Here is a 27,970-nt window from a genome sequence, read left to right on the forward strand (position 1 = left end):
AATGTTATATTGGAAGAGTTATCTGAGGGGTGATATTTTTGTTGAAGGAGTTATTTGCTTTTATTATTCTACAATAACTCAAGTTATTGTAAGTTTTACTAATTTTATTTTTTGTTAATATTTTTTTTTTTGCAAAAAAAAAGAAAGGCAATCGTAGTCTAATTTAGGTGGCAGCACCTTGTGATTTTATATAGGATGTAGGAATGGATGGATGAAAAATGGTGTGTAAATGTGACTGGTATTCCTACCGGTAAACAGAGGGACGGGTGAAGACTCTCCGAAGGGGTACAGCACCAGAGCCAGAAGTAATGCCAAAAAGATCAAGGTTCTCTGAGCCTGCTTTCTGCTCTAGCAGACATCTTTTTAAGAGTAAGTTTAGCCCAATTTTTAAAATACGCTGTATTCAGATTATAGGGTAAATTACCCTGTGTTTAATACAGGAAAAAAATTATTTGATCCTGTTTATGTGAACTGACTACGTTTGGCTGTAGTGACTGGAGGAAGCTGTCCCATCATGACTGGACATTAGTAAGTCATGTTCCTCCTTCCAAAACGTGAAACTTCACCTGGATTTTTTTATCTTACCTTTTATTAGATTCCAATGTGTATATTTTTGTGACTTTTTTTTTGCTAGAAATGTCATTCTGGAGAGACTGTTTCCCCTCCTCTGAAAGATATAAGCCAATAGTGGGCAAACAAAAAACTGAAGTTCTGAGGCTGAGTTTTAAAACCCAATTGTTTTCCTTTTGGCAGCTGTTTAATTTAGAAACCCTGCTAACCTTTTTGCCCACTGCTAAAAGAGACAGAAACGCCTCAAGACGAGGCCATATCCAAACCATGATCGTGCAAAAGTGAGTATTAAGATGAAAAATTAAAAATAAATAAATAATAATAAAAAAGAATAAAAAGACACTGGAAAAACCCCAAGTACGTTCAAAACTATCGCACATGTGCTGTAGCCATTTTTAAACTCCTGACGGTGCTTTTTTGAAGTAGTCATGGTTGCTCATCTAATTCTCCCCAGCGATTTTATGAAATAGGGAAAGGGCCAGCTTCACTGTAGATATATGTGTTTGTATATGTTTTCCTAATTTTTTTTTTTTTAAGTGTGTAGATGGAGTGTCTTCCTTTCGGGTGCGCCGGCCGCCGCACCCTGCGGCCTTACCGGGCCGCTCCGCCCGACGAGGCGGATCCCGCTCCCACCTGGAGCCGCCCCGCCGTTCGGGAAGAGGAAGTGGGAGCTCGGGAGAAGCGGAAATTGCAGCAGCAGCAGCAGCCGCCGCCGCCGCCAGCCCGGGAAGCACCGGCGGGGAAGCCAGGGCAGCGGCGGCCGCAGGAGAAGAAGGCGGTGGCAGCGTAAGAGCCCGGCGGGGAGGGGGCGAGGGGTCCGCCGGGCACAGTGGGCCGGGGGCAGCCCCCACGCCCTCCGTTGGCGGTGGGGGAGCCCCGGCGGGGCTGGCTTTGTTGGGCCGGGACGAGCGGGGTGTCCCCGGGGCAGGGCTGGGGTGGGGGGAGCGCGGCCTTTAGCCGCAGGCCCGGCCGGCGTGAGGGGCTCCTCCCCGGGCCTCTGCCCGCGGGGCTCCGTGCGGGCGCCGGAGGGCGCTGCCCCCGTGGGTCATAGTGCTGGGGAAGGGCCGAGCCAGGCGTACGTTACTCCTATCTCTTTTTAAATATTAAAAAAAAAAAAACCTAATTAAAGCTGCCGGTAGCTCAGAGGCTGCAGAGCTGGTAACTTGAAAGAAGAAAAAAACATCTGCAATCGGACTGTCGGGGGGTTTGGAGAAGGCAGGGAAGGGAACACGGGCTGAGCCGCGCCGTGGCCTGCGAAGGTCGGGCCCGGAGAGAAGAGAGGGGTTTCCCTGCCACGTCCTTTGCCTCCGGTGCCCCGACCGCGCTGCCCAGGGGAACGGCAAGCAGCCGGGGCGAGCCGCGGGTCCCCAGCAGGTAGCCAGGCCGGGATGAGCCCGCGGAGCCCCGTCGAGCCTTGACGTAGGCCTAGGGCTTGGTTCCCTTCACCTGCAGTGCTGTGTCTGGGCTTAAAGCGTTGGCATCTCCTTTTGTTCCGTCCAGGAGTTTGTCCCTAGGCCGCAGGGAAGAGGTGAGATCCCGAGGGTGCCGCTCGAGGTGCTGGGCAGGATGCTGTGACCGCGGATTAGTCATAACGGCGGCGAAGAGCGCAGCCGGCCAGATAAATTCAAAGCGTATATTTAGCCTCAGTTTGCGTTTGAACTGTAGCGTTTTCTTTTTCCTTCAGAAATTTGACCATGTGAGTCAGTGACTCATAAATAGATCATATTTCTCCACGTTCTGCTTTGGAAGAGATGTTAGAATAGCAAGCCGCTCTGGAAACCAGGCTTATTCCTCTTAGCTCCCCATGGGCAATCGGAGGTCTTGCCCGAGATCCCTCGTTACTGGATTGCTTTGCTTCTTTTTGTAATTCACTTCATAGAATGCAGGGTTGAGGTGTGGAAAAATGTTGGCGTTTGTGTGCGTAATTTAGGAAGAAATGTGGTGGATTCTGGATTTTATAAGGATATGTGCGAGAAATCCTTCATTATTGTTTGTGAGAGTTTGGGGAGGAAGTAAAGAAATCTAGACTTAAGGATCTAGCTTTTGTTCTTTTAAATGCCCAAGTACAGCTGAATGCACAAAACAAACAAACAAAAAATCAAATGAATCCTCGAACCACGTTCTTGGAGGAAGAAGTTATGTTTTGCCCAACTTAATACGTAGAGTAACCACGTGCATGTGTGCTTGCGCTTCAGCTCTTGTTTAGAAATGGAATTCCGGTGACTTGCACAGCGTACGGTGTGGTGGAGCACGGAGGGAGGGATACAAGCCGTCCCTCTGAGCAGCGTCCGTGGGATTGCATTTGGTTACAGAGTTAGAATGCTGACCCCATATTGAGTTTCATTATTGAGCTAGTTCAGTTCTGTTTTCCGACCCTTTTTTTTTTGTGAAAGATTTGATTTGAAGACCATGTGGCAAACTGAAGAGAAGGAGAACCTGAGACGCAATTGTGTGAGAGAAAGCTTTAGTCAGAATGTCGTAAGGAAAATGATAAAATACCAGTGTTCTATGGGTTTTTATTGTAAACATGTAGTCTCATAAATTTTCTGGATATTAAGTAATTTAACAAGTGCTAGTTCCTCAGCTGCCATAGGAATTTGGAGATGGGAGACCTGAAGAAGCAGGAGGGGAAACGCACTATTACTGTATCAGGATGTCACCTGCTCTGCTTTTACATCCTCTTTCCAGGCTACTCTATCATTTGCTACCTTGGTGTTTGAACACCAGTTTTTCAGTTGCTTTCATTCTTGTTACCAGTCCTGAAATTTCTGAAATGCTCCGTAGAGCTGGCTCATCAGCTCGTTCTGTCAGGCTGCAGTGCAAGTAGTGTTTTTTTCCTCTGTGCACTTTACCTATGGGTTAATAGTTATGCATTTAAAAGGGAGTTTTCATTCCACCTAATGAATTCTGCTTGTGTGATTGAAATAGTCTACGATAATCATTTTTATAGTCTATTCTTAATTAGAAAGATAAAGGTAAATGCACAGAATTATGGTACGTTAAAGAACTGATCTCTAGTGAAAAAGCAATGGAGAAAATAAATCCTTCCTCTGACTCGTGTACCTGAAAAAGCTGGGAGAACAGAGAAGGCTTTTCCTGTTGTTTTTGTTTTGCTTTTTAGAATTTATTTGTTTTGATTTACCTAGAATAAAGGGTATAAAATACAGCCACTAGCACCGGGCAGGTCAGGTGTTCTGCTCACTAGTGACGTTCAGAAGTGTGAATTAAAACCATCTAACTTGATACTCCACAGGGGATAAAGTTTCCAGGAAGGAAGATGCCCAAAATCATGAGCCTCTGAAGCGCTGAATGTTGTTTCTAGATGTTATTGCTTGCCTTTTTAAGAGTTTTGCTTCCTGCTGTCAGTATTCCAGCACTCACCCTCTGTTTCTCGTGAAAGTCAGGAAGGCCCTGAGTTTGCGTGTGTATTTTACAGGGGGTTAGCTGGGAAACACAGTACCTCGTGTTCTCTGTTGTTGCAGGTGGGTGGACTGATGTCTAGATTGCATGCAAATTCTTACAGTTGTTTGGATTTCTTTTATAATGCTGAAACTCATTACACAATAGAGGAAACGTAGGTTATACTGCCTAATAAACAATATCATGCTTATCATTACTAATGGCTGGGAAAAAATAGCTATTCCTACGCCTTAAATATCTGGATGGGATCTAGAATTGGCAACAGTCTTCAGAAGTGGATGTTGTTTTGGAGACCTGTTTACAGAGAACTCCTTCAGTGCAGTGAATGAGGAAAAGACACATTAATTTGGGCAAGGAAAGACTTCCTTGTTCTCTTTGAAGTCACGTCAGCAATTGCTCCTAACGTTTTTGCAGTGCTAGTAGAAAAACTAAAAGGAGTTTTCAAACCAGCTTGAGAAGACAACCTGAGAGCCAATGGTGAAATGTACTTGCAAATATAGCTTCTGTTCGTGGTTAAATAACATGCTTTATTGGGAGTCTTGGATCGCGTCTCTGTCGGCTTATACACAGTATAAAATGAGCTAACATGTTACTGGAGTGTGACAGTGCTTCTGATGGCATTGCAGATGTGGAAGGCTACCGCAGGCCACACCATTTCTGTCAATCAGGATGATGGAGCCGATGACTGGGAGACGGATCCTGATTTTGTGGTATGGCTTTTGAATTTTACTGATTCAGCAGAAGTGTGTACATAACCCGTTAAAGAGTAATTCTTCGGGACGAGGGCTACGTCTCAGCAAAATAAACTGATGGGAGCATATTCCTGGCAGGAGGGAGAATTAGAGCTTTTGCCTGTGTGTGATTAACCACGCTACCTTTTGGCTGGGTGCCACAGGGGATTCTGTACAAAAGAGATTTGTGTCAAGAAGCAGCAGCTTCTTGGGGCTGAATGTGTGTTCCATGGATTTCAGCAGTGGACAAAGCACAGGGCTCAGAGCAGGAGAGAAATGAAGGTGGCGTTAACTGTTTTTGTAACTCTTCTGATCTTCTCCAACTGCTGCAGGCTTTTGCTATGAACTCTAAAGTGCAGATAACAAGTGATGTCTTTGGGGTTTTAACTCTTTTTATTTGTGTCTTTCACAGAACGATGTGAGTGAGAAAGAACAGCGCTGGGGAGCTAAAACTGTGAAAGGATCCGGCCATCAAGAGCACATCAAGTAAAGCAGCTCTCTTTTAAATTTATTAATAGTCACAATCCCAGGCGACTTAATCAACTCATGTTCTCGGTTACTTGTATCTTCATAATTAAAATGAGTCTCTGTAGAAGATTGATTATTTGCCAGATTGCTGGTCTTTCAAATATGTTAGCATCTTCAGAACTGAAATTAAGATGGGAAATATGGTGTAGAGACTCTTAAATCTTTCTTTTCAATTGGAAATGTTACTTTACCTGCCTCTTTGTGTCTGGTATGTTTCTGTGTTCTGTTTTGGTGCAAGAGCCAATACTGCCAGGGGAGAAGTTTGTGTTGGGTGATCTGAGCAGCTCTGCTTTGGTACCTTAAGGATACATTTGAACCCTTAATTCTTAGGCTTTGTTTAGAAAACTGCTATCAAACTCATAAAAATTCTGGCAAAGTAACAAATTGAGCCCTCTGGCAGAAAAGAAAGTGAATGCATCACAAAGGGCTGTGTGAGACAGAAATGATCCATCATCTGAATCTCGTACTTGCTAAGAAGAGTGTCTAAGACTTAACTTTAAAGTAGTTTGAGGAAATCTGTGATTGTGATGTTCGTTTTGGTTTTGCTTGTGTATTTCTGGGGCATCAACCCTTGCGGTATAAAACGAAGAATAAATGTCATCAGTGTTGCAAACGGACAGACTCAGCTATGCGGCTGGCTTACTTCAGGGCTGTTTTGTTCTGCCCTATTTCGAGTGCAGCGGGGACGCCTGCTGGCTGAATTACGCCTAAGGAAGCTTTAAACTCAGGTGGCAAGTGTTTTAAGGTGCAGACTACTATTTTGGTTTGTCGTTCTTGTATGCACTGCCATAAGTTCAATTCCTGCATATTGCAGGAGGACATTTGGGGAAGAGGAGGTGCATGTCTCCTTGCATCCTCGTTTTTGCATTACAGTTGTGTCCAAAATGCTCAGTTAGAATTAGAGCCCTGTTACCATAGGGACTGTGTGATAAGAGATGATCCCTCTTCTGAAATGTTGAAATGTTGCCGTCTAAATAAAAAGTGTTGGGAAGAACTTAAATGGGGACATGAGAAGAAAATGTGTTTCAGGCAAGTATAAATTCTGGGTAATTGATTGTTCAAATAGCAAAATACCCTTCCATCTTAGTCTTAAAACCAAGGCTTTCATTTTGGTCTTTTTTTTTGTTTTTTTTTTACAAATGTTTTGCAGTGGAGTAAATTCTGCTTCTCAGAATATGAAGAAATGCTTTGTGCGCTGAAAAAAACGGGAAGGGCTTGCAAAATACAAGTTGTCCAACTTTTAATGAAGATGATATTTTTATCATCTTTTTATTTTGCATCTTTTTGAAGTTACCTTCTGAAACGTTCTTAGTAAAACTTACTACTTAATTATCTGTCTTTAAAGTATTCATCAGCTGAGAGAGAATGTATTCCAAGAGCACCAGAACCTCAAAGAGAAGGAGCTTGAAACAGGACCAAAAGCTTCCCATGGCTATGGAGGGAAATTTGGCGTTGAACAGGATCGCATGGATAAAGTAAGTATGAAGGCTTCCCAGGGATGATGCTGTAAGCCAAACCTTGCCTGTGGCCAGCACAACTATTATGTGAGTTGAGCTTGCCAAAGATCTCTAGGTTCAGTCAGAGCAAGTCTACTTGCTTAGGTCCTGGGTGGATTCCCCTGGAGTCAAGATTGAGGTTTCTAAAAGTATATTGCTAAATTAAGGAATTACTTAATGCATGAATAAATCCAGTATTTTTTGTTTCGACGCTGTGCCAGATCTTCTGTGCGTATAGGAGTTGCCAAAGAATGAAGAAAAGGGTGTGCTGCTGCTTTTAAATTAGAGGGCAGCTCTCTTAAACAGCGGTGAACTGTGAACAGTGGCAAGTAATCCAAATATTTAAAAAAAAACATTGTATTTCAATCAGATGGTGCTGTTTCACATAAGGATTTGATGGCTGTTTAAGTTATGCTCTATTAACAAAAGCAGTGATAATTCTTAAGGTAATTCATTAGGCATGTGGTAATTAGACAGGCATATCAACTTCTGGCCAGTTTTTTTCATATACTCTGTTAAAATAAGAGCCAAACTGTTTCCTGAATAGGAATGATTTTATTTTCTTACTTTATTTACTTTTTGGGTTTCTAGCAATTTGACAGCCTTAAATTTTTGCTGAATTTCCATATTCCAGAGTAAATTGCTCTAAAATTCTCAATGGGCCTTTGAAATAGGCTAATCTAACCTTTGAATCTGGGAAAGGAGCTGCTGGGAGGATTCAACCATTAGGCCTGTTCTGAAGCTGCATAGCTCTCTAGTGTCAGCAGTTTATCCCTCACCTGTATCCACGGGGAGAAAGAAAGAAAGAAAGAAAAGTGAGTACTGTTTCCTGTAAGCCAGAATTAATCATCAGGAAAAACACAATAGTCGTACCCGTCTAAGTGATACTGGTGGTAGGAGACATTCATAATTTGTTTTTTGAATAAAGCTTTCTTCCTTATAACTGTAGTTCTAAAACCTAGTCAGTGAGATTTCTTGCTCGCAAGTATCTGTGGCTCTGTGCCAGTGTGGTAGCATTAAGGCTGGACTCACCTGAAGTAAATAAGTGTTACTGCAGTGTTGGTGCAGGTTTTTGCTGCATTTAGGACAAAACCTTGATGGTGACTTAAAGTGAACAGTTATGTCATTCTATATGCCAGACCTCCGTAACTGATTTAAAATGTAGCAGAGTGTTGTGCTGTAGAATTATGAGGGCAATTTACTCTGAAATACAGGTTTCCAAGGAAAATCTTTTTCTAAGTCTTTTCTTAAATAGAATATGTTGTAATGCTTGGTATTTAAATAAAATGCATAAAATTCTGGTACTGCGTGAAGAAAACAACGTGCTTAAACCTTACCTGCCTGAATTCATAGAACAAAAGAGGGATCGTATAAAACCACATAAAACCTAGGATTTTCAGAGCTTTGTGTCTCCCATAAATGTAATGGGTAACGGGAAGAAGAAGAGGTAGTGGGAGCCTTTTCTGTCGTGTTTAACAGTTACTCTGCTACATAACACCAACACCTGCAAAATGAATGAGAGTATGACTGTTTCAGTCAGGAAAAAGCAAGATTTTATATTGCTTATAAGTTAAGGTAGTGTCCTGTTACTGAGATCCTTGTTCTGTTACCTGGCAATTACTACAACCATTATGTGTGGTCATGTTTTACTTTCCTAAGTGCTTTTACTTTCCTAAGACGCCGACTGCCCTGTGCACAGGGCCTGGTGCTGGAACCAGCGGCGCTGCAGGTGGGGCAGGTGATGGAGTCAGGAGAGGTGCTTGTCATGGGGTGCAGCCTCTCAGTCTGGACAAGGCTGTGTGTGGCAGGGTATAAGGTCTTCTCTTTCTGCCTCAGTCAGGAATTACATGCTTTTGAGCAACAGACTCAAATGTTAGATTAAAGTGGCAAGTTGCAGGTTGTCCTGGCCACCACTCGGTTTAGGCACTGGACAAGAAAAAACATTTTTGCTGTGTTACATAGTACCCCTCAAGGTGCTAGGCTCTAGCATCGATTCCAGGATCTAGAAGGGTGTCCTAGCACTAGATTAGTGTAACACTTGCAAACGCTATCTGGATGGACTTTCAGGTGTGTAATTACATATCCTTGTGTCTTACCTGAAGCCAGTCAAGCGCGATGTAACTGCGCCTCGGCTTGCTGTGTTCAGTTTGAGTTCCAGGGACAGGCTCAAATGGGAGACTGTCGGGCTGGGGTGCCTTTGGCATGGGGAGCTCTATCTTGGTGTGGATGCACCGCTTCGTGTTGCGATGCCATTTTGCAAGTGAGAAGCTATAGAGAGAAGGTGTCTAATTTTGATTTATGCAGACGATAAGGGTGACTCCCTAAAAGAATGTCAAGGAGAAACCTGGCTGTAGTTGTATTTGATTGCAATCTAATATTAGCTAAAAGAGATCTGCAGCTGTGTGCCTAAATACGAGGCTGTATATTCTCTCTGGAACTAATCCTTATTTTAAATTCTGCGTGAACACCATCAAGACTCCGTCTGTATCTTTCTTGTTTTCATTCCTGTGCTTTTGAAATAAAAGTCCAGAGTATAAAACAGTCTTTATAAGATACTGTCATTGCAGTCAGACTCTTTCCTGGCATTTCCCTTGCCTAGGCTGTACTGGTAGCGTGGCGACAGTCTTGTAAAGGCTTCTCAAGTGAGTAGCAATTTCTGGGGAAGTTAGTCTGAACAGGAAGAGTGGCTGTGAGGCATGAGTGTAATGAATCTTACCCTCAAGTTACCTGGTGCAGCGTTTTCTCTTACATACAGAACCGTATAGAACTGCTGCCTGTTTCTGAACTTTGCAATTTCTTTTAGTCAGCTGTTGGACATGAATATCAATCCAAACTTTCTAAGCATTGCTCCCAAGTGGATTCGGTGAAAGGGTTTGGTGGCAAGTTTGGAGTACAAACCGATAGAGTTGACCAGGTAAGCAATTTCATCTTGTACTGCAGATACTCAATGTAGTTGAGTTTATTATTTTGTACGTACAGCTGAAAAATTCCAGTACCTTAAAATGCTGGTGTGGTCTGCTCTTCCTGCTGTGTTTGAGGTTTAGCAGTGAACTAAAGGGGATAAATTTCTCTTTAAACAGAGAAAAAACAGAAAAAAGCCCTTATGGGAAATTGAGGTGAGTTAAAAAGAAAACTGAAAAGAGATGTTAAAATCCGCCTTTTAGCCAGGCTGTGTTCTTTGATGACGATAAAATCAATGTGAATGATACAGAAGGAGGAGGCCGTGAGCTACTAGGTAGGATAATTGGCATCCAGTTCCAAAACTGTTTAACAACCCCTGCATGGAAACACCAAGTTCCTGTTGTACTGAATTGTGAACCTGGCAAGACTGGAAAATGTTGCTAGTGCGGTTTGCTTTGGCAAGGGGTGGCAAAAACCCTTGCCATGAAGGCATGTGCTGAATGATCAGGTAAGTTAGTATATGGCCTGTAAGTTAAGAGGGTATTTATGCTCCCAGTAAGAAGGTTAGAGCCGTATGGAAGACACAGGAATTTCCCATGTTTGTCCACTGAAGTGCGTGCAGTTCTTCTACTAATATCTAACTCTTTGTCACATGGGCTTTTTTATTTCTCTTTCAGTCAGCTGTTGGGTTTGAATATCAGGGGAAAACTGAGAAGCATGCTTCCCAAAAAGGTAAAGTGGTGAGGAGGTCAACTCTGTACATGTGTGGTTTCTATAAATAATAGAATAGATCTCTGTTCTTTTTCTGTTTGTAAAAGATCTCATTTAGTGAGGCCTTCCCATGATGTTCTCAGTGAATCAAGTGTTGAGGTGGAAGAGAAGATATAAAAATGAATTTCAAAGCAATTTCATGAGTTGATGAGATTTTAAGAGAAGGAAATATCCTGTCAGCGTGAGTCGAGTCTTACTTTTCTTTTAGAAGTGAGGTTTAAGGACATTTTGTAAAGACTGGGAGTTGTTCTTTGCTGTACTGCACCCTATTGGAACTAGGGAGTAGATTTAAGAGTAACCATCATAAACTATGGGACTATTGCCCATCTTACTTTCTGTGTTTAAAATTAAACTTAATTTTGTATGCTAAAGAGTAATATTTCGGTTGTGAAATAACTTTTTGTTCCCCTCAATTGCTAGGATACACGTTTCTATTAAAAGCTTCTTAATTTCATTTTTATTGTGCTTTACTCTCCATGCAGACTACTCAAGTGGTTTTGGTGGAAAATACGGAGTACAGGCTGACAGAGTGGACAAGAGTGCAGTGGGCTTTGATTACCAGGGTAAAACTGAGAAACACGAGTCGCAGAAGGGTGAGTAGACACACGGGTTGGTGGGTTCATACCCTGATGTAGTGGGCATTCATGATAGGCAGTGTTGCAAAACACAAATTTTTTTACATCTGTCGCACTCCTAACCTGCTGAAAGTCAACACTGAGGAAAAGTTATGTTGCTGAAATCTTTTAACTTCTGAAAAAGAAACCTAAAACGTAGGTTCTGCCTGGTTTTAAGTGATGCTCCAACTACGGTTATTTTGGAAGCAGGACACATAGGCTTGTCTGGAGGCTTTTTGCAACTTCTTGTGAAAAGCTGTAGATAAAAGTACTGAGGCTGTAAGCAGTTTAACCACAACAGAGAGGCATTTCTGAAAGAATCAGCTGTTTGTAGATTAAAACACTTATCAGAGTTAGTTGTGTTTAGAGTTAATATTGTGTTGCTAATTGGGTTTCCAGGCATATCTGATGAAAATCAACCATTTAATTGAAAAATTTTGACATATTTGCCATCTGTTTTCTATTTATCTCAAAAAAACACGTTTGCGCTCTAGAAATGCTAGAGGGAAGGAGGTGTTTGTTTAAAAGCATCCAGGCTGTTGCTGACGTGGTTTTTGAAGTTCACTTTGCTATATATGTCTTCAGAATTTTATCCAGGAGTCAAGTAGTAGAATTGCTGATATTGCCCAGTAGTTGAACTCCATATGATGCTACTGTATTTTCTGTCCTGAGAGAATGTATTCTGAAGTGTTCATGACTTCAGTGCCTGGAATAAAGATTAACCAGGGATGTCAGTGCGTCTTTTAATATATAATGTAATGTTAGCAGGTCTGATTATCACAATTTTTCAAGGTAATATTTTGTTATTGAACACTTACAACACAGTTCTTCACTCTTATCTCTAGATTATTCCAAGGGCTTTGGTGGTAAATATGGTGTTGACAAGGACAAAGTGGACAAAAGTGCTGTTGGCTTTGAATATCAAGGCAAAACGGAAAAACATGAATCACAGAAAGGTTTTTATTATCTTATTTAAAAATATTGGTTCAAATCAATTAGCCTTTTAAACCTGTGAAAAAATATTTAGTTTGGGTGGTTTGTTTTTGGTTTTCTTTTTGTTTTTTTTTTTTTTTTTTTGTAGTAAATGTGTTTGCCTATTGTGTATGCAGATTTTTGTTTCCCTTAAATGAAAAGGATCCTTACATCACGATCCTAGAGTTACGGAATGGGTATCCTTCCCCTCTCGCTACGTCGAGGTAGCGTAGCAGGGGGAAAAAGAGTGAAAGATAGTCTCGTTAACAACAGATCACCTTAGCCCGTAACACGTTACTGTTTTTTTTTATTAAGTACTGTTTACAGTCATAAGCTGCAATAATGTTTTTTGAAACTCTATGCATACAGATTATGTAAAGGGGTTTGGAGGCAAGTTTGGAGTGCAGACAGACAGACAAGACAAATGTGCGCTTGGCTGGGATCACCAGGAGAAGGTGCAGCTGCATGAATCCCAGAAAGGTACATCCGTTCACAATTCTTTGCTGTTCTTTCTGACTTCTCTCATTTTGATTTTTCTCTTCCCTGTGTGAACCCTCCTCCCCTGGTATCTTTGGCCCCAGCCTTACAGTAGTTGACATCTCCTTTTTCTGTGTTTGAATGGTTCCTGTGTATTGGTTGTACTGGTGTCTGCACAGCTGGTTTAACACGTCCGAGACTGAGTCCCTGAAAGCTCAGGCTTAGTGATAAGTTCTCACTTGAGAAGCTTTATTAGTCTGCAGGTAGCCTGGATTATTTTTTCTTTTTTTCCAGTCGAGTTGTGCAAATCACAAATAGAAATTTCTTTGTATTTTCCACAAATAATCTCCCTTTTCTGATTTCTGTTATATATATGCTGCAAAATAATGATTACTCTCCAGCCCTCTGCCTGTCACCACTCTTAACTTAAATAAATTAAATTATTATTATTTTTAAAAATTAAATACATTAAAAGGGATCCTCAGAAAGTTGCTATTTGTGTTTAATTTTTTTTTTGTTAGAGCAGTATGGAAGATACAGGAAGATTTGTTATGAGAGAATTACCTGAATCCTCTTTTTTTTGTTTTTTTTTGTTTTTTTTTTTAATGTCCTGATTTTATACCTATATTAAATTGGCTGTTCTAAGGCAACAATAGGGAATGGTCATAGCTCTTAGCTGAGATGAACCTGTGTGGCAGCAGGAATATTCCTTCTTCCTTTAAACAATGCTGTGTAGGAATATCTGAAAGGTAGTCTTTGTGGACTCTATCTTAACACCTCTTTAGAAGTCAGACCTGTAGCGTACAAATGTTAACCATGCTGATGAAGGAAGCTTATTTTATTCTCTTGTATCCTTTTCTGTGTTTTGTTTCAGTGAATATACCTTATGTGTGTTTGTGTTCATCATGTTGATCAAATTCAAGTGCATTATGCAGTATGTGTGAAAAACGTTGAGAAGTGCTTTTTTCTGTGACTTCAGAATGGTGTTCTTATGTCTGATAAATCATATTGACATCTTAATCTCAAGTGGAAAATTCTTTTGAATTTACTCTTACAAAAGTATATTGAGATTTTTTTTTTTTCACCATCCAAAATTATTGCTAATTGAGAAATACTGCAAAAATTATTTTGAGTGTCTCTGACTAAACTTCTTTATTTTCCTCTCTTCATTTTAATTTATTACATGTGGCTTTTTCAGACTATAAGAGTGGTTTCGGAGGGAAATTTGGTGTACAGACAGAAAGGCAGGACCCATCTGCTGTGGGGTTTGATTACAAGGAGAAACTAGCCAAGCATGAATCTCAACAAGGCACCGTTTTCACTTGTTACTTTCTTAACAGTGCAGCCACTTCTCACACAGTCTTAAATAGTTGTCTGAGTAGATTGATGCTAGTAATGTGCAGACACTTTCTTGCGCTTCTATTCCTACATGATCTAGCAATGTTCTTCCATTTTAGTCTTAAAATGTTACATAAAGCAAGCCTATATTCAAGAAACAGATATCCAATGTTTAGTTAACAGCTCTACATTATGCATTTATTTAATAGCTATACATACAGCGTGATAATAACGACATTAGTATCTCTAGTATTATCAGTATGATGTTAATGACGTCGTGCTTACCAGTTTTAGAGTCAAAATGTGAAGTTTTGCCTGGATAAAGTGCTGGAAAAATATTCAGATAAAGACCATGCATGTAACCATTAACAAGCAACGGGTTATGGCAAGATCATTTAAAAGTGATTGTAGTCTTTAAAACAAGAAGTAGGGGATGTTTGTGGTTCTTGGGTGAGCAAATACTGTTATAATGCTCTCTTTATTCATTGTGAAATAGTTGGGGTACAACCCATGAATTCCTGGTTTTCCGTTATCTTAAAGTGAGAAGTCTGGATCAGGAAAATGTAAGTGTAGTATATTTATTCTGGCTGAAAATACATACAAAGCTGAAGAAAATGAGGTTGTTCATTCTAATAGTCAATATTTTTCTGTGCTACAGTGACACAAATCAAAACTTTGAGTGTTAGATGTGCCTTAGCAGAGCCCAAGTACAAACACTAAAAGAGCTGGCTAGGGTAGCCAAGTGGTTTGGGGGCTGAGAGGTGAAAGAGTAATTGTAATTATATTCCAGGGACGTGTAGGAAAGCCTGTCCATCTACAGAGTCTAAGGGCATGTTTCTGCAGCTCACTGCCACCACGAAGAGGTGTTTTTCCAGCCACACACTCTTGCTGCTTCTGTTGTGCTGGCTCTGGTGCTCGTCAGACGTTTCTCTGACAACAACTCACTAGAAAAAGCAGAAAGCTACTCTTGTTAGGATTTGTTTGTTGTTTTTCTTGTGAATGCCACTAATGAGTTAAACTGACTTTGGAGTCTAACAAGCGCTGGAATCAGCATCAGGCGAGAGTAAGAGTGTGCAGCTCAGGGGTGGTACGGAATAGCACAGCCACCCCGTTTCTGTGGTGGTGAGTTGTTGCAGGCTCGTGCTGTCTTGTGGAATTGCCACTTTCCATATGTAGAGCGGGAATTACTACCAATGACTGTAGCGTTCATCAGTTGAGGATCAGGACCAAATCCACTGGAATGAGAAATTTGTTACACATTCCTGCCATTCATAGAATTTACCAAGTTAAAGAGAAAAATACCACCTCTGTGGTCACCGAAGACTGGATATCGCTCCTTTGAGCAAAGCAAAATGGCTTAGGTTATATGATTACTGCAGAGGGCTAAGAATTGGTGCTGTGAAAGGCTGTGTTACAGAAGTGATGCATTAGAGGGGCTCATCCCTTATTCCTTGCTTGATACCTGATCAGTCCTCAGCTTAATGTTTACTCAAAGAATGCATGTGGCCCACAATCTGTCATCTGCTGGTCTACCTGAAGGCTCTTGCAGTTTTGTATCCTTTCTGCATCAAAAAACAAGTTGCATTTTCTTTGGCGGCTGTCACTGTACCTCTGCATGCAGCTGAAATGGCTATTTGCATTTGAAATGGCTACTTGCATTTGGCAGAAAGATGGGAGGGACAACAAACTCCCTACTCTAACATTTTTGTCCTGCTTTTAGATTATTCCAAAGGATTTGGTGGGAAGTATGGTGTACAGAAAGATCGGATGGATAAGGTAAGTGGCTTATAAGAGCCATGACTTAAGTAGTCTGTAGGGATACAAAATAGTCTGGTTAGATCTGTGGCGTTCAGCTCTTTATTTCTGGGTACTTGTCCAGTCTAACAGTAGAGTTACTTTTCTAAATCTTTAAAACGTGTGTTTATACAGACAGAGCTGATGCCAGCTTATACACACATGTATGTGTGTACATTTGTGTAGCAGATATATATTTAAGTAGGGAAAACTGAAGCATGAAAATGAAAGAATAGCCAAATTTATATGAAAGAATGAGAAAATCCATTAATTCCACAATTTCAGTCATGCCTTCTAACAATTAGCTAACACCTTATATCTTAGGATATCCTTTTAGCGGACTTAAAATAGATGTCTGATATCTACCAACTTTGCCTGCTTTGATTATCAAGGACCTTCTCTGTAGAATCATAGAATGGTTTGGGTTGGAAGGGACCTTTCAAGGCCATCCAGTCCAGCCCTCCTGCAAGGAGCAGGGACATCTCCAACCAGATCAGGTTGCTCAGAGCCCCGTCCAACCTGGCCTTGAACGTTTCCAGGGATGGGGCATCCACCACCTCTCTGGGCAGCCTGCACCAGTGTTCCACCACCTTCACTGCAAAATTTTTTTTCCTTACGTCCAGTCTGAATCTACCTCGCTTTATTTTAAAACCATTTCCCCTCGTCCTTTTGCAACAGGCCCTGCTGAAGAGTTTCTCCCTGTCTTTCCTGTAGGACCTGCGTAGGTACTGGAAGGCCAGGGGAATTTGTTTTAGTATTCTGTAACAGTGAAAGATAGGGCAGCTGATATCCCTTTCTACCTCTCCATTTCTAAGTGTAAAAAGCTAGAAGATGAAAAAGTCTTCACTGAGATTTATCTGCTGAATAAATTTACTCTAAGCTTTATGTAGGACATTTAAAAGTGAGAAAGTGGAGGAGTTTAAAAGTCTGTGTAGGCTTTTTTTATTTGTGGCGTCAGGACTCAAGACCATTCATTAAAAAAAAACCCTCATATTTTGAATAATGTTCTCAAAATACTCCGTCTTTTTTAACAATATCTGCTTTTGTAAGGGAACGGCATGATTTTACCTTGGTAGAAATCCTCCACAACGTGCATGGGAACAGCAACAGCCAGACAATAAATGTTTAGGACATTGCCTCATTTTTAGTTCTGATGAGGCAGAACTAAAAATGCCTCATTTTTAGTTCTGTTTTTCATAAACTACTTTTTTTTTAAGTAATAAGATTTTGATGTGTTTTAACCTGCCCCTGAAGATTAATTCTTATGTAGTTAGATTTACAGAAAGGATTATTCAATTTCTCAAATTTTGATTCTTCCTGATTTTTCTTTTGATGTTCTGAAAAAAGCCATAGAGGCAATATCACAATAAAATGTCACAGGCTGAAGCTGTCTGAATGTCTGAATTAATTTGTGTTTTTTAAATGTACGCTTTTTCGCTTTACTTATAGAATGCAGCAACTTTCGAAGATATTGAGAAACCAGCATCAACTTATCAGAAGACCAAGCCAATAGAAGCTGGTAAGGCATTGACCCCAAGTCCTTTCTTTGGATAAACGTTCAAAAGCCCAGGATATTACTGTTGATGTAGTAGTGATGAGTAAGAATCACCTAGAGAGAACTGCTGACCTCAACTGCTCTCTCCCTCCTCCCTTTAGAGGTTGTTTTGGTTTGTGGGATTTTGTTTGTTTGTTTGTTTTCCTTGAGGGTCATCAGAGTAGAGACTGTGTAGGGGAGCAGAGTGGAGACTGTACCATGGAGAGAGGAGAAGTGTTGCAGGGGTTTTTAAATAAGAGAAATGTGTTGCACGAGAGGTTTGGTCTTGGAAGGGGAGATGGAGAAAGAGGGCTAGAAGGACTTTCCTGAATGGGTTGTGAGCTCAGAGAGCAGAAGAGCAGAAACATGTTCAATCCTAGCAGAAATTTGTACCAAAAACTCATTCTAGGCTACCTTTATACACAACCTTTAACAACAACATTTGACTTTATTTTTTTTTAAATGTTACAGTTGCTAATAAAACAAGCAGCATCCGAGCTAACTTTGAAAACCTAGCCAAGGAAAAAGAGCAGGAAGACCGAAGGAAAGCAGAAGCTGAGAGAGCACAAAGAATGGCCAGGGAGAAACAAGAACAGGAGGAGGCTCGAAGGAAGCTGGAGGTCAGTGAGATTCAAATCCCATTTGAGCAACATGTCTAGTGTGTTTCAATGCAATATTGGCAGAAAATAATCTTTTAAGAAAAGATACTTTCCTTCTTTCCAGCTAAGCTTTAAAGCTGTTTCTGTGTGTATGTGTTTCCCTGTGTTTGTACCTGTGCTTTACTTGTTTGCAGTTCCAGCCGTCTCTCAGCGTGCACCATGTGTCCATCAGATGTCAGACAGGGTGACAGGGTAACACTTACTAGTGTATAGGGTTTTTATTTAGCCTATCCCAAAATACCTGTGCTAGCCTTGAACACTAATCTCTGCTGTCTGACCACCTCCTACTGCACTTTTGCCTTTTAGTAATACCAGATTCTGTTGGGCACGGGGGAGCTTGTAAGGGGAGAGACGTGTACCCAAAAAACCCTTTATGAACGCTTGTCTGAGAAGTTTAACAGCATGGTGATAGTTGATGATGCTGGGTTTTTTCAGTCAGTATTGTGGAAAATGGAGGTGGTATCATCCATTGGTATAGCACACACCTATGAGAAGAGGGGAAATAATATTCCAAATGTTTACTGAATCTTAGTTTGGGAATTAAGAAAATTAGTTTAGCATTGGCATGGTTAAAAGCTTTGTGATTTCTGTGTTATTCTTAAGCAAAATAATGCCAGAAAATGCATACTCAGAAATATCTGCTTTATAAAATTTGCATATTTGGTGAAACTGCTGCCGAGATGGAAGGACTGGTGCGTTAATTGTAGCTTGTCCTTCGTGTCTTGTTCATTTGCTTCATTAACCAGTGCCTGAGATGCCTTATAATCAGTAATCCTGAGGGCCTGCTGTCTGCAGTTGTGTAACCTTTTATGCAAGCTGCTGCGGCAGTGTTTGTCCAGAGCCTTGTTGGCAGTTTCCCTTGCGGTCCCACGCTGTTATTCTGATTTTGTGGCCTCGTAATTGTAGACCCTGATATTATGGCAAGGAGTGGGAAGCAGTTGATGCGGGTGCAAGAACAGTCCCTCTTTTCCTCTTCTCCTTCACCTGTTTTACAGTTATTAGTTTATACTAGAGAAGACTGAAAGCAGGACAGAAAAAGAGAGTAGTGTTTTAAAATCTGAATAAATGCTACCTGCTGTATATGTGCACTGAGACTTAAGAGCCAGCCAGTATGCAACACTGATGCTGAAGTAGCACGCTCCAGCTGAATAACCAGTAGGGAGACTGAGCAGGTCCTGATGAAAAATGTATAGTAATCAAGGAGATGCAGAAGAAAAATGGTCGTCCTCATCATCTTTGTCATTGCCAGTTGCTACACTGAAGAGACTCTTTCAGAGGAGAATGCTTGTCTGGGGCCCTCATCACTGCTCTTTCTGGCTGGCTGTGGGGGAGTTTTCCTATTTCCTTCCTTCTTCTCTCTCTTTCTCCTCTTTTGTTTTTATTTTCTGCCAAAAGTATCTTTCATTGTTAGAGCCAATGTATGCCAGCAGCTGCAGATCCCACTAATAAATCTTCTTGCATATGAACTTGTCTCAACATCCTCTGTGAGGCATCTGGAAGCCAGGAAAGACTGTCAGATGGTTTCTCAGATCTGTTTGGCCCTTTGCCTAACAACAAATGGGGCAGACCCAGCGACTGGTTTCTCAGATGTGGTAGATACTTCCCCTTAGTGGGATGCTGCTACAGGATGTCAGGGTGTGGTGTTCATCCCGTTCCATCAATATGGTCTAACTAATCACAAATTTAGACTTGGTGTAAATAATTTGTTTTACAGGTATGAAAACCTAAATGCATGGTAGGGTTATAGTAACCTAGCTCTGGCCTTACTAAAGGAAGAAAAATACAGTGCAATGGAACTGCATGTTATTTCACGTTAACTAAGCTAGGCTAAACTAGCGTGGCTGCTAATAGCAGCGCTCTCGAGCCACCTTACTCTGTATGCTAGCAAAGCATCTGTATAGTCGCACAAAAATGGAAAATTAACCCTGCCAAGTGAAACAGCTAGTTAACCCAAACCAGTTCTCCTGCCTGGTTTGTTGGTTGGCTCCTCAGCTCGGCTGTTTGCAGGTGTGCGGGCCAGTGCTGCTTCTGAAATAGCTCTGTAGCTGTGCTGTGCTGAACCTGCGTGGCTCGTGTATCTTGTGTATAGTTTGACTTCTGAAAACCGCTAACTGCCTTTTGAGCTGTGTTTGAAATTTGGGAAACTCTAGCTTTGTAGGATAAATCGAGTCTCTCCATTTAAAGTGATTGCTGCTTTTTTTTTTTTCTTTTTTTCTTTCAGCATATCACTTCTTTTGCCTTATGGCTTCAAGGTGTACAGTGTGACCATATGTTCACTGCATACATGTATCACAAGATGAATGGGAGTTCATCTTTGTGTATCAGTTATTTCTTCTAATGCTGCTTTTCATCCCTGTGGATTTTTAATACCTTCCCCAAGCCACTGTTTGGGTTTCTTTATTGTCCTGGAGACAAATATGTTACACCTTCAGCACAGCATCTAGCACTCTCTTAGAGCTGGGAGAGGAAGAAATAAGGAGCCGACGTGGAGAATTTGGTCTTTTCTGTTTGACACGGTCAGCGCGCTTGCTCTGAGCCACACAGAGAAAAGTTGAACGTTTGCCTTGGGGGGAGTCACTTGGTTCCCCTCTCCTCAGAGCAGTAAAGCCGAAATGCATCCAGGCCATACAGTTGCTCTGGGAGCTCTTCAGATGAGAAAAGTTGAATGCTTCAGCACTTGCTCACTCAGAGCCACAGCAAAATGCTATCAGCATATCAGCCACCTTCTTGTGTAGCTGTTCAGCTGGTAGCCCTGTAGCTCCTCTAGCTATTGCCGGGCCGTCTCTGCTCCTGAGCTTCTGTCCACTGTTCCCAGCGTGTTTCAGTGTGTTTAAGCTTGTGCATCGCCAGTATCTAGGTCTAGCATCTAGTTGTTTCCCTAAAAAAGGGATTTTTCACTCCTTATCCTCCTGAATCCCTCAGCTAACAAGTATCAGTCTCAAAGGAAAATGGACTTTCTCAGCATTCATCCTGCTCTTTCATTTTTTTTTTCTCTGACGTGCATATTTTCACCTGGCGGTAACTCCATTCCATCATCACTACTTCTGTTTCATTCTCAGATAAGGTGTCTGGTGGTTTTAGGGCTTCTCAGTTAGCCTGTCTGAAGCTTCTTAGGTCATCTTCCAGATGCTGATGGTACTTGCTAGGCAACACTCCTCAGCTGAGGATGGTTACTTCCTTACTTCGATTTGGTTGTTTCTAGGGGATTCTACAAAAGACTAGTCCCTGTAGATAGTGCAGTCCATCCTTGAACACCTGGGTCTTGAAGTGAATATTCTGAAGTAAAAAACTTGACTCATTGTCACAGAGCAGTCATGAACTCTCAGCTGCTAAGAGTTCTCTTGTTGCAGGGTCTCGAGATACTTTACTTTATCCTTAACTCAGTGCTTCACCTCTTAAGCAACTACCTCGTGAAAGTCTCTCTCTCCTAGCGCATGTGGCAGCTCTGATACTTCATTCTGATCTTTTCTGTACTTCATGTATGTTTTTTGCTCTGCATCTTTGCTGCAAGCAAGGTTAACGTTCCTCAAGATGCAAGGAGGTGCTTCACGTGGTGGCAGCTGTGTCTCCAGGGGCATGCCCTTTATGTTCTGTCTGCCTTGACAAGGAGGCAGTATATTCTAAAATACCGCTCAATTTCATTGCACCACAGTTGCATTTTTCACAAGGAGCAGCAGCTACATGCCAGTGCTCTGGAGATCTGGTCCATTTGAAGGACAGAGCTTTCCTGCTTTGCTTATAAGTGATGACAGTGTAATATGGTTTAGGAGAGATCCTCTGTTCCCTGGAGGCAGCAGTTGCCCTCAGTGATAGGTGTGGGGAGAACAGGCCTCCCTGGAGTTCACACGTGTCTGTCCTTCAGCTCTGACAGCAGAGCTACTTTGCAGTCCTCAGTGAGAAGGAGGAAATCTGCTCTGGTGGCTGTGTGAGTTTTTTTTTGAAAGGTTGCACAGCTGACACAAAAAGTATTGATGCTTTTTTTTGAGAGAAGGTTCTCCCCTTCCATTTAACGGGTTTGTAGTCTGGGCTGAGTTGGGGAAGAAGTTCAGCTTCTCCGTTAGCTCTCGTGCCGTTCATTTTGGGTGATCATATGCTCGTAAATAAGATCAGTGGATGGAGGGTGGTGAATTTAGGTTTTTCTTACCCATTTCAGCTTTTCATTGAGCTTTCCTCCTGCTGAGGAAACAGTTCTCCAGAAGGGTTTAAATGTAGTAACACAGGTTCTCATGAGTCATTGAACTGTTATGTCTTTTTTCTTTTTTTCCTTTCTGTCTCAAATATTACTTTCTTTTCTGTTATTTTTGCTCTAAGTGTGGGTTAAACTCAAGCCGGTATACTTGCTTTTTCTTGTGCCTCATCAAAGATTCTGTTGCCTGGACACATTTGAAGTTTGGTTTTTTTTTGTTTTTTTTTTTTCCAAAGCTGGTATTTGAGTTTTACTGAAACCAGATGATTAATGTTCTTTCAGACTGAACATCTCCATGGTTAATTGTGTGACTCTGCAGAAAATGAGGGAGAGAGGATGAGGTTAAGGGGAAAATGAAATGGCACTGGCTGCACTGCCCCTCGCTCACAAACTGAGCATGAAAAGGGGAGGGATGCAAGCACACCATCCACAGAAACTGTAAAGGGTGGGGATGGTCTTTGACTTAAGTGAACTTCATTTCTTTAACTTCCTTGCACAGATAGAAAGTTCTCTCACTTTATGAAAGTATGTGGGCATACGTACTCCCACAGTGGGAACGTACATATGGACTGCATTCCTCCAAGAACCCTGTTTACTGGTAATCCTTTTCCTGTTTTGCTTTTCACATGTCACACAGTCAAAGGGTGAACAGGGAGCTCTTCTTTAACTGCTGGTTTGAACCGACGGGTGCCTCGTGATTTAGCTAGCCTCTGCAACCTAAGAGAACAAGGCAAGATGTTATTTCACATGGAGTGTTTCAGTGTGGAAGAAACCCAGCCTGAGGGAGGACATTGCAATTTAAATGTTTTATGGTAATTAAACTGTAGTCTGGGTTGCAGACATTTCTAGGGCAAATTACTCAAACTGTTAGCACATTTGACATTGTTAATGGATTGATATTACTTACTTTGTCCCCAAACTTAGATTTGACTTCTAATAAACACTTTCGTGGTGCTTTTTTTATCTGTAGCACAGGAGTTAAAAGTGGGGGACAACTGTTCGCATCAGGACAGATTTTTTCCAGAAAGCACAGCACAGCACTAAGCTTTGAATTGTCTTCAAAGCTGGCTCTGTTCTCAAGACGCGCTTTGCTTTCTTGTTAGATGTATTTTTTCTTTGCTGTGACAAACAAAGGAAAGGAAGAATGTTTTTGTAACAGAAGCCTATCACTTCATCTCTGGACTACAGTTTCTCCTGAGGATCCTTTGGGGAGCTGTGGCTTGATGGACCTAAACAACTGCAGTGCACAGTCTCCTGTAACTTCTATTCTCTCTTCTTTTTTTACAATAAAAAAGAAAGTTTGGCCCTAGATCCAATTTTCTTTTTCCCTATGGTAAAGAGAGGCTATGAAATAGCTAGGTTACAGTCTTTTTTTTTTTTTTTTTTTTTTTTTTTTTAAGTCGTGCAAGCAACATAGCATTTCTTGCGCTACAGTATCCTGGCTTCCTACTGAATGGTTTTCTGATTATGATCCTGGATTTGCCCTCTGATTCACAGGTGGGATGGCACAGCGTGAAGTGCTTGAGTGCCAGAACACTCGATTCAGATCCACGTTCTTTGTGTCGCAGAATACAATAGCGATACTGCTTTTATTTCTGCCACGTGTAACTCTTCTGAATGTTTGAATCCCCTCATTGTCGGTATATAGGACTTGATTTTGTCCAAGCTATGCAGTCTTTTGCAGGTCTGCAAGAGTAGGATCATTTCTCATCAAAGATAATGTATCAATTGTATAATTAAAACATGCAGGCTTAGGTTCTCTAAATTTATGCTAAAATGAGACATGAGGGCCAGCCAGCTAGTGAACAGAAGGAATATATTGAACACAGAAACCCTGCAGCTCCTATGGAAACATTTCAGCCCCTCAGCTGCCACAGAAACATGTAAAAACAGAATACTCAATGTTCTTTGAAACACATGTGTGCATACATACTGTGTGGTTTTTGTTTCTTCACTTTTTTTCTCTTCTGCTTTGCTGCATTTCTGAGGCTTCACTGTACAGCCAGTCTAAACCTTCAGGCAGGTCTAACGATGCAGGCAGTCCACTCCTCTTCTGCTCCCTGCTCGGTTCAGTTTATTGCAGAGTATGCTGCCTGTTTTTCTTATTGGAGGGTTGTTTCTTGTTCGGTGTCGTGACATCAATGATTAAACTGCACTAAAGTTTTTCTTTCTCTTCAATTTAGGAACAAGCTAAAGCCAAAAAACAAACTCCACCGCCATCTCCTACCACGCAGCCAGCTGAGCAGAAGGCACCCTCAAGCCCAGTCTACGAGGTTTGTTAGAATCCCTTTCCGTAGCTGCTTTTTGATCCTAAGTGTAGGAATCTTTTAACAAAACCCTGATGAGCCTCACCTGTGTATTTCTGCAGGATGCAGTTTCCTATGAAGCAGATTCTGCTTACAAGAATTCCAGCACAACGTATTCAGCTGCACGCGAGCCAGAGTCTGGCTACAAGGCTGCAGAGTCGGACTACCAAGAAGCAGTGAGTCAGCGAGAGGCGGAATACGAACCAGAGACTGTCTATGAAGTGGCAGGAGCAGGAGACCATTACCAAGCAGGTAGAGTGTTTGTTTCTGATACAAAAGCCTTTAGGATAAAGATTATTTCCTTGGGCAATGACTTAAGGACCAGTTGTGCTGATAGCACAGTGTCCTAGTTTTCTATAATCTTAGTCTGATGAGACTTTTTAGATTCTCCAGCAACAAACTTTAATTAGGAAGTTAAGACAGGGCTATAGCAAGGTTGAAATTACTTAATTTTTGAGAGATGATATTGGAATAATTACAGTGCTCTCTAGAGTGTTGGTTCAAAAAGAAATGTAGGGGTAACAGTTTCCACCCTGTCTAATGCAGCTCTACTTGAGAAGAAAGCACAGATACAGAGATTAAATGTGTGTTGAGCCAGAGCTGGCCTACCAAGCAAAAAATTGTCAGCAGTTCTTGGACTTGGAAATTGGTGTGATATGTTCTGTGCCTATGAGGGAGTGGAGTGAGGATGTCTGAAACTCATGAAACTGAAAGAATACGACTCTTTTGAATTCCTATTTTTCTCACCTCTTCTGGTTACTAAATGAGGGTGAAGAATAAACCTGTTTGCTCTGGTACACAAACCTGGACATTTTAAATGGGCCCCTTCCTCCCTGACAACATGCTCCTTGAACAAATAGTCTCTTACACACTGAGCTTGGGCTCGGTTGTCCTGTCACATTTTACAGAAGCGTTACAAGGCCGGTCATTTTTATTTTATACTTCATGAAATGCCTGCTTGTGAGTGCTTCCTTCCAGGCTTTAATTGTGTGTGATTTTGGGGGGGGGGGGGGGGGGGGGGGGAATCAATTTCAGAAGGTACATCAGCACCGCTAAAAACTTGCATAGTTTGTTCCTTGCTTCCTGTGTGGGTTTAGAAGTAGAATTAAAGGAGGCGCGCACCACAGAAAAGAATTTGAGGTGCTGGGTAGTGTGCTTCATGCTTTTGATTTGTTTCTTCTCTTTCTCTTTAGAAGAAAACACTTATGATGAATATGAAAATGAACTTGGAATTACAGCCATAGCCCTTTATGATTATCAGGCTGGTAAGCAAAGCTCTTGTTTTTAACCCTGTCTTTGAAAACTCTGCTCTGCACAGATAAGTCTGGATTTTTCCTTTGCCTTTCATCTTGTAGTAATATATGAAATTAAGATCTGAAGAATTAGGAATTTAGTGATTTAGCAATAGCACTGAGACACTTTTGAAAACTACTAGTGACTGTTTCTGGACATGGTGGGAGTTTTCAAAATTTTTTTAACCAGGTGTTAACACTCTGGTTAAACCCTTGGCATATGTAGTTGTTTAAAATCTTGATCAGTTAATTCTGAGCAGAGATCAGGAAAGTAAAGTGGTTCTCAGCGCGTTAGGTAGCAATTGTTGCTCTAAGGTAGAAAAGCACCCAAACTGCAGTAGGTAAGAACCAACCACCTCACCACTCCAGAGGATGAGAAAGTGCCAGTCTTCACAGATTGCTGTTGCCCAGCGCCCCATTTTAAATGCCCTGGTGGGAGAGAGGAAGGTGATGGGTGTCTGCGTTGTTTTTAGCGACGGTGGGCTGAGAGGTGGGACTGTAGCGCAGGCTGCCTCCGCGCACATACTGAGCCTCTTCCTGTCTCTCTCCAGCGGGCGATGACGAGATTTCCTTTGACCCAGATGACATCATCACAAACATAGAAATGATTGATGACGGCTGGTGGAGGGGTGTCTGCAAAGGCCGATACGGGTTGTTCCCTGCAAATTACGTGGAGCTCAGACAATGAAGACTATTGTCTACTGGTTATGCCTTAATTCCCCAGTCAATAAATCTGACTTCATACACTACAAATCATGATGCTTTTCTGAGGATGGAGGGGTATATACATATTGCTTTTATATTTAATACTTTGCTGATGCTTTTTAAAATGTTAATGCCACAGAAATCGCTAATATATTATAACTACTATGTTCTTCACTAAGGCTCTTAAAAATTATTTTCATGCATTTGGAAACATTTCTTCTCTGCCAAATTAGCAATTGTCATAAAAAGCCTTCTCAAGGACAAATAGCTGTCTGTCGTAATATTGCATGTTTTACTCATAAGTGAGCAGATTTACTTAGTGTTTAAGTCTAGTTAGTCTTCCACTAAATGTTTTCAGCTACGAAAATCATGGCTATGCAGGTTATTTGCATTTCCACTAAGCAGGAGTGAGGAGGACTGGGGAGGTGCATAACGTTTTCTTTTCTTTTCCAGCTAGTGTGTGAAAAAGCAAAGAGAATGCTTGAAGGTTGCAGCTAATGGCAGTTAATCAAATGCTGCCCAGTATTTATGGAATATTAATGTTAGGAAGGAAACAGTCTGGTTACTCTTTCCTTCTCTCTTAAAGTGAAGTTCCTTGGCTCTTGCATTGTGGGTTTTTGTTTGTTTGTTTTTTTCCCCCCTGCTCCTCCTGGCCATGTTATCCCAGAGGAGGGCTGCAAACACTCTAGCACTGATTATCCCAAATTTCTTTACTTTCTTGGCTTTTTTTCACCCTCCTCTTTCCTAGGAAAACTTGGAAAGGTTATATAATAAGTGTTGAGTCAGTCAGCGAGATTCCAACTTGTTCAAAGGGAAACTGGCTTCCAGATCTGTGTGATTACCTGCGGGAATAGTCTCATTGCTTTAAACGGGAGAAAAAAAAAGGCAGGATGGAATTGCAGTTGTGTTCTGTGTGCAATACAGCCTTTGTTCATACAAGGAATGGCCTGCTGTGCAGTAATGACATTTTATGTCATCATATTTGAGTCAAGGAATGTTAATACAAGTAAGTAACTAGATTTAAAACCCATGTAAGTGTTCTCCATTTTTAAACCACACAAAAGACAGCTGTACTTTTTGTGTGTTCAACAGAAACTGCCAGTAACGTTCTACTAAACCACAAAATTAAACCTGTTCTTTGCCAAAACTGAAATTCTTGTTGTTCTAGAAAGCCGACTTCCCTGCAAATTTAGGGTCCCTACCAAAGATAGCGAGTTGCATCTAATAGTGCACATGTTCAATGTCTGTACTGTCTGTTTCCACCTTTTCATCAGAATGGGAATGGCAGAACTGGTGTAGTAGCTAAGGAAGAATGCAAAGAATTTTTATAAACTGTACATTTGGACCAACAGAATATAGAAGACCTGTATAAAATGGTAAAATGTATGATGTATCTAGGAAGAAAGCATCATGTTGAACCAATTCTTGGATGGTTGGGGACAATCCTTAATGAATGTCATATGTCTGTCATGATTATATATTTTTTTCCTTTCCATGGTCTCATTTCTGTGTTGAATTTGCATTACTAGGGTTGGGTTTTATATGCAGTTTATTTTATCCAATTTTGCATAGAACACCTCATAGGGTTATGATTTTTGTAAATTATATATTCAATAAACTTTTGGAACCATTTGCATGGAATATTTTTGTATTCTTAAATTGCTTTGTCATTCTTG

The 27,970-nt window shown here is 41.3% G+C and overlaps 1 protein-coding gene across 4 annotated transcripts; it reads left to right on the forward strand.

Annotated features, from left to right (window-relative positions):
- Window positions 1-1,249: 1,249 nt before the first annotated feature.
- CTTN (cortactin) lies at window positions 1,250-27,926 on the forward strand. Of its 4 annotated transcripts, XM_086749252.1 has the most exons (17): window positions 1,250-1,356; window positions 4,617-4,700; window positions 5,134-5,207; window positions 6,595-6,724; window positions 9,549-9,659; window positions 10,324-10,378; window positions 10,900-11,010; window positions 11,877-11,987; window positions 12,373-12,483; window positions 13,679-13,789; window positions 15,539-15,594; window positions 17,062-17,131; window positions 17,618-17,766; window positions 24,175-24,264; window positions 24,360-24,549; window positions 25,491-25,562; window positions 26,141-27,926. In XM_086749252.1, the coding sequence occupies exons 2-17, from the start codon at window positions 4,617-4,619 to the stop codon at window positions 26,275-26,277; spliced, it is 1,662 nt and encodes a 553-aa protein (XP_086605378.1). In that variant the 5' UTR covers window positions 1,250-1,356; the 3' UTR covers window positions 26,278-27,926. The 4 variants fall into 4 exon arrangements, with proteins under 4 accessions (XP_086605378.1, XP_086605375.1, XP_086605376.1 ...); XM_086749249.1 differs by lacking the exon at window positions 13,679-13,789 and having other exon boundaries at window positions 1,273-1,356; XM_086749250.1 differs by lacking the exon at window positions 11,877-11,987 and having other exon boundaries at window positions 1,273-1,356.
- The last annotated feature ends 44 nt before the right edge of the window (window positions 27,927-27,970 follow it).

Source organism: Chlamydotis macqueenii, chromosome 5 (assembly GCF_036417535.1).
Source record: "Chlamydotis macqueenii isolate bChlMac1 chromosome 5, bChlMac1.mat, whole genome shotgun sequence".
Classification (NCBI taxonomy): Eukaryota; Metazoa; Chordata; class Aves; order Otidiformes; family Otididae; genus Chlamydotis; species Chlamydotis macqueenii.

What these genes read in the sequence shown, in the direction of transcription:
- CTTN (XM_086749252.1), top strand. Translation starts at nt 4,617, where the DNA reads ATGTGGAAGGCTACCGCAGGCCACACCATTTCTGTCAATCAGGATGAT. An exon ending in AGACGGATCCTGATTTTGTG is followed by an intron (nt 4,701 to 5,133) that starts GTATGGCTTTTG and finishes TGTCTTTCACAG; the next exon opens with AACGATGTGAGTGAGAAAGA. An exon ending in AACAGGATCGCATGGATAAA is followed by an intron (nt 6,725 to 9,548) that starts GTAAGTATGAAG and finishes AATTTCTTTTAG; the next exon opens with TCAGCTGTTGGACATGAATA.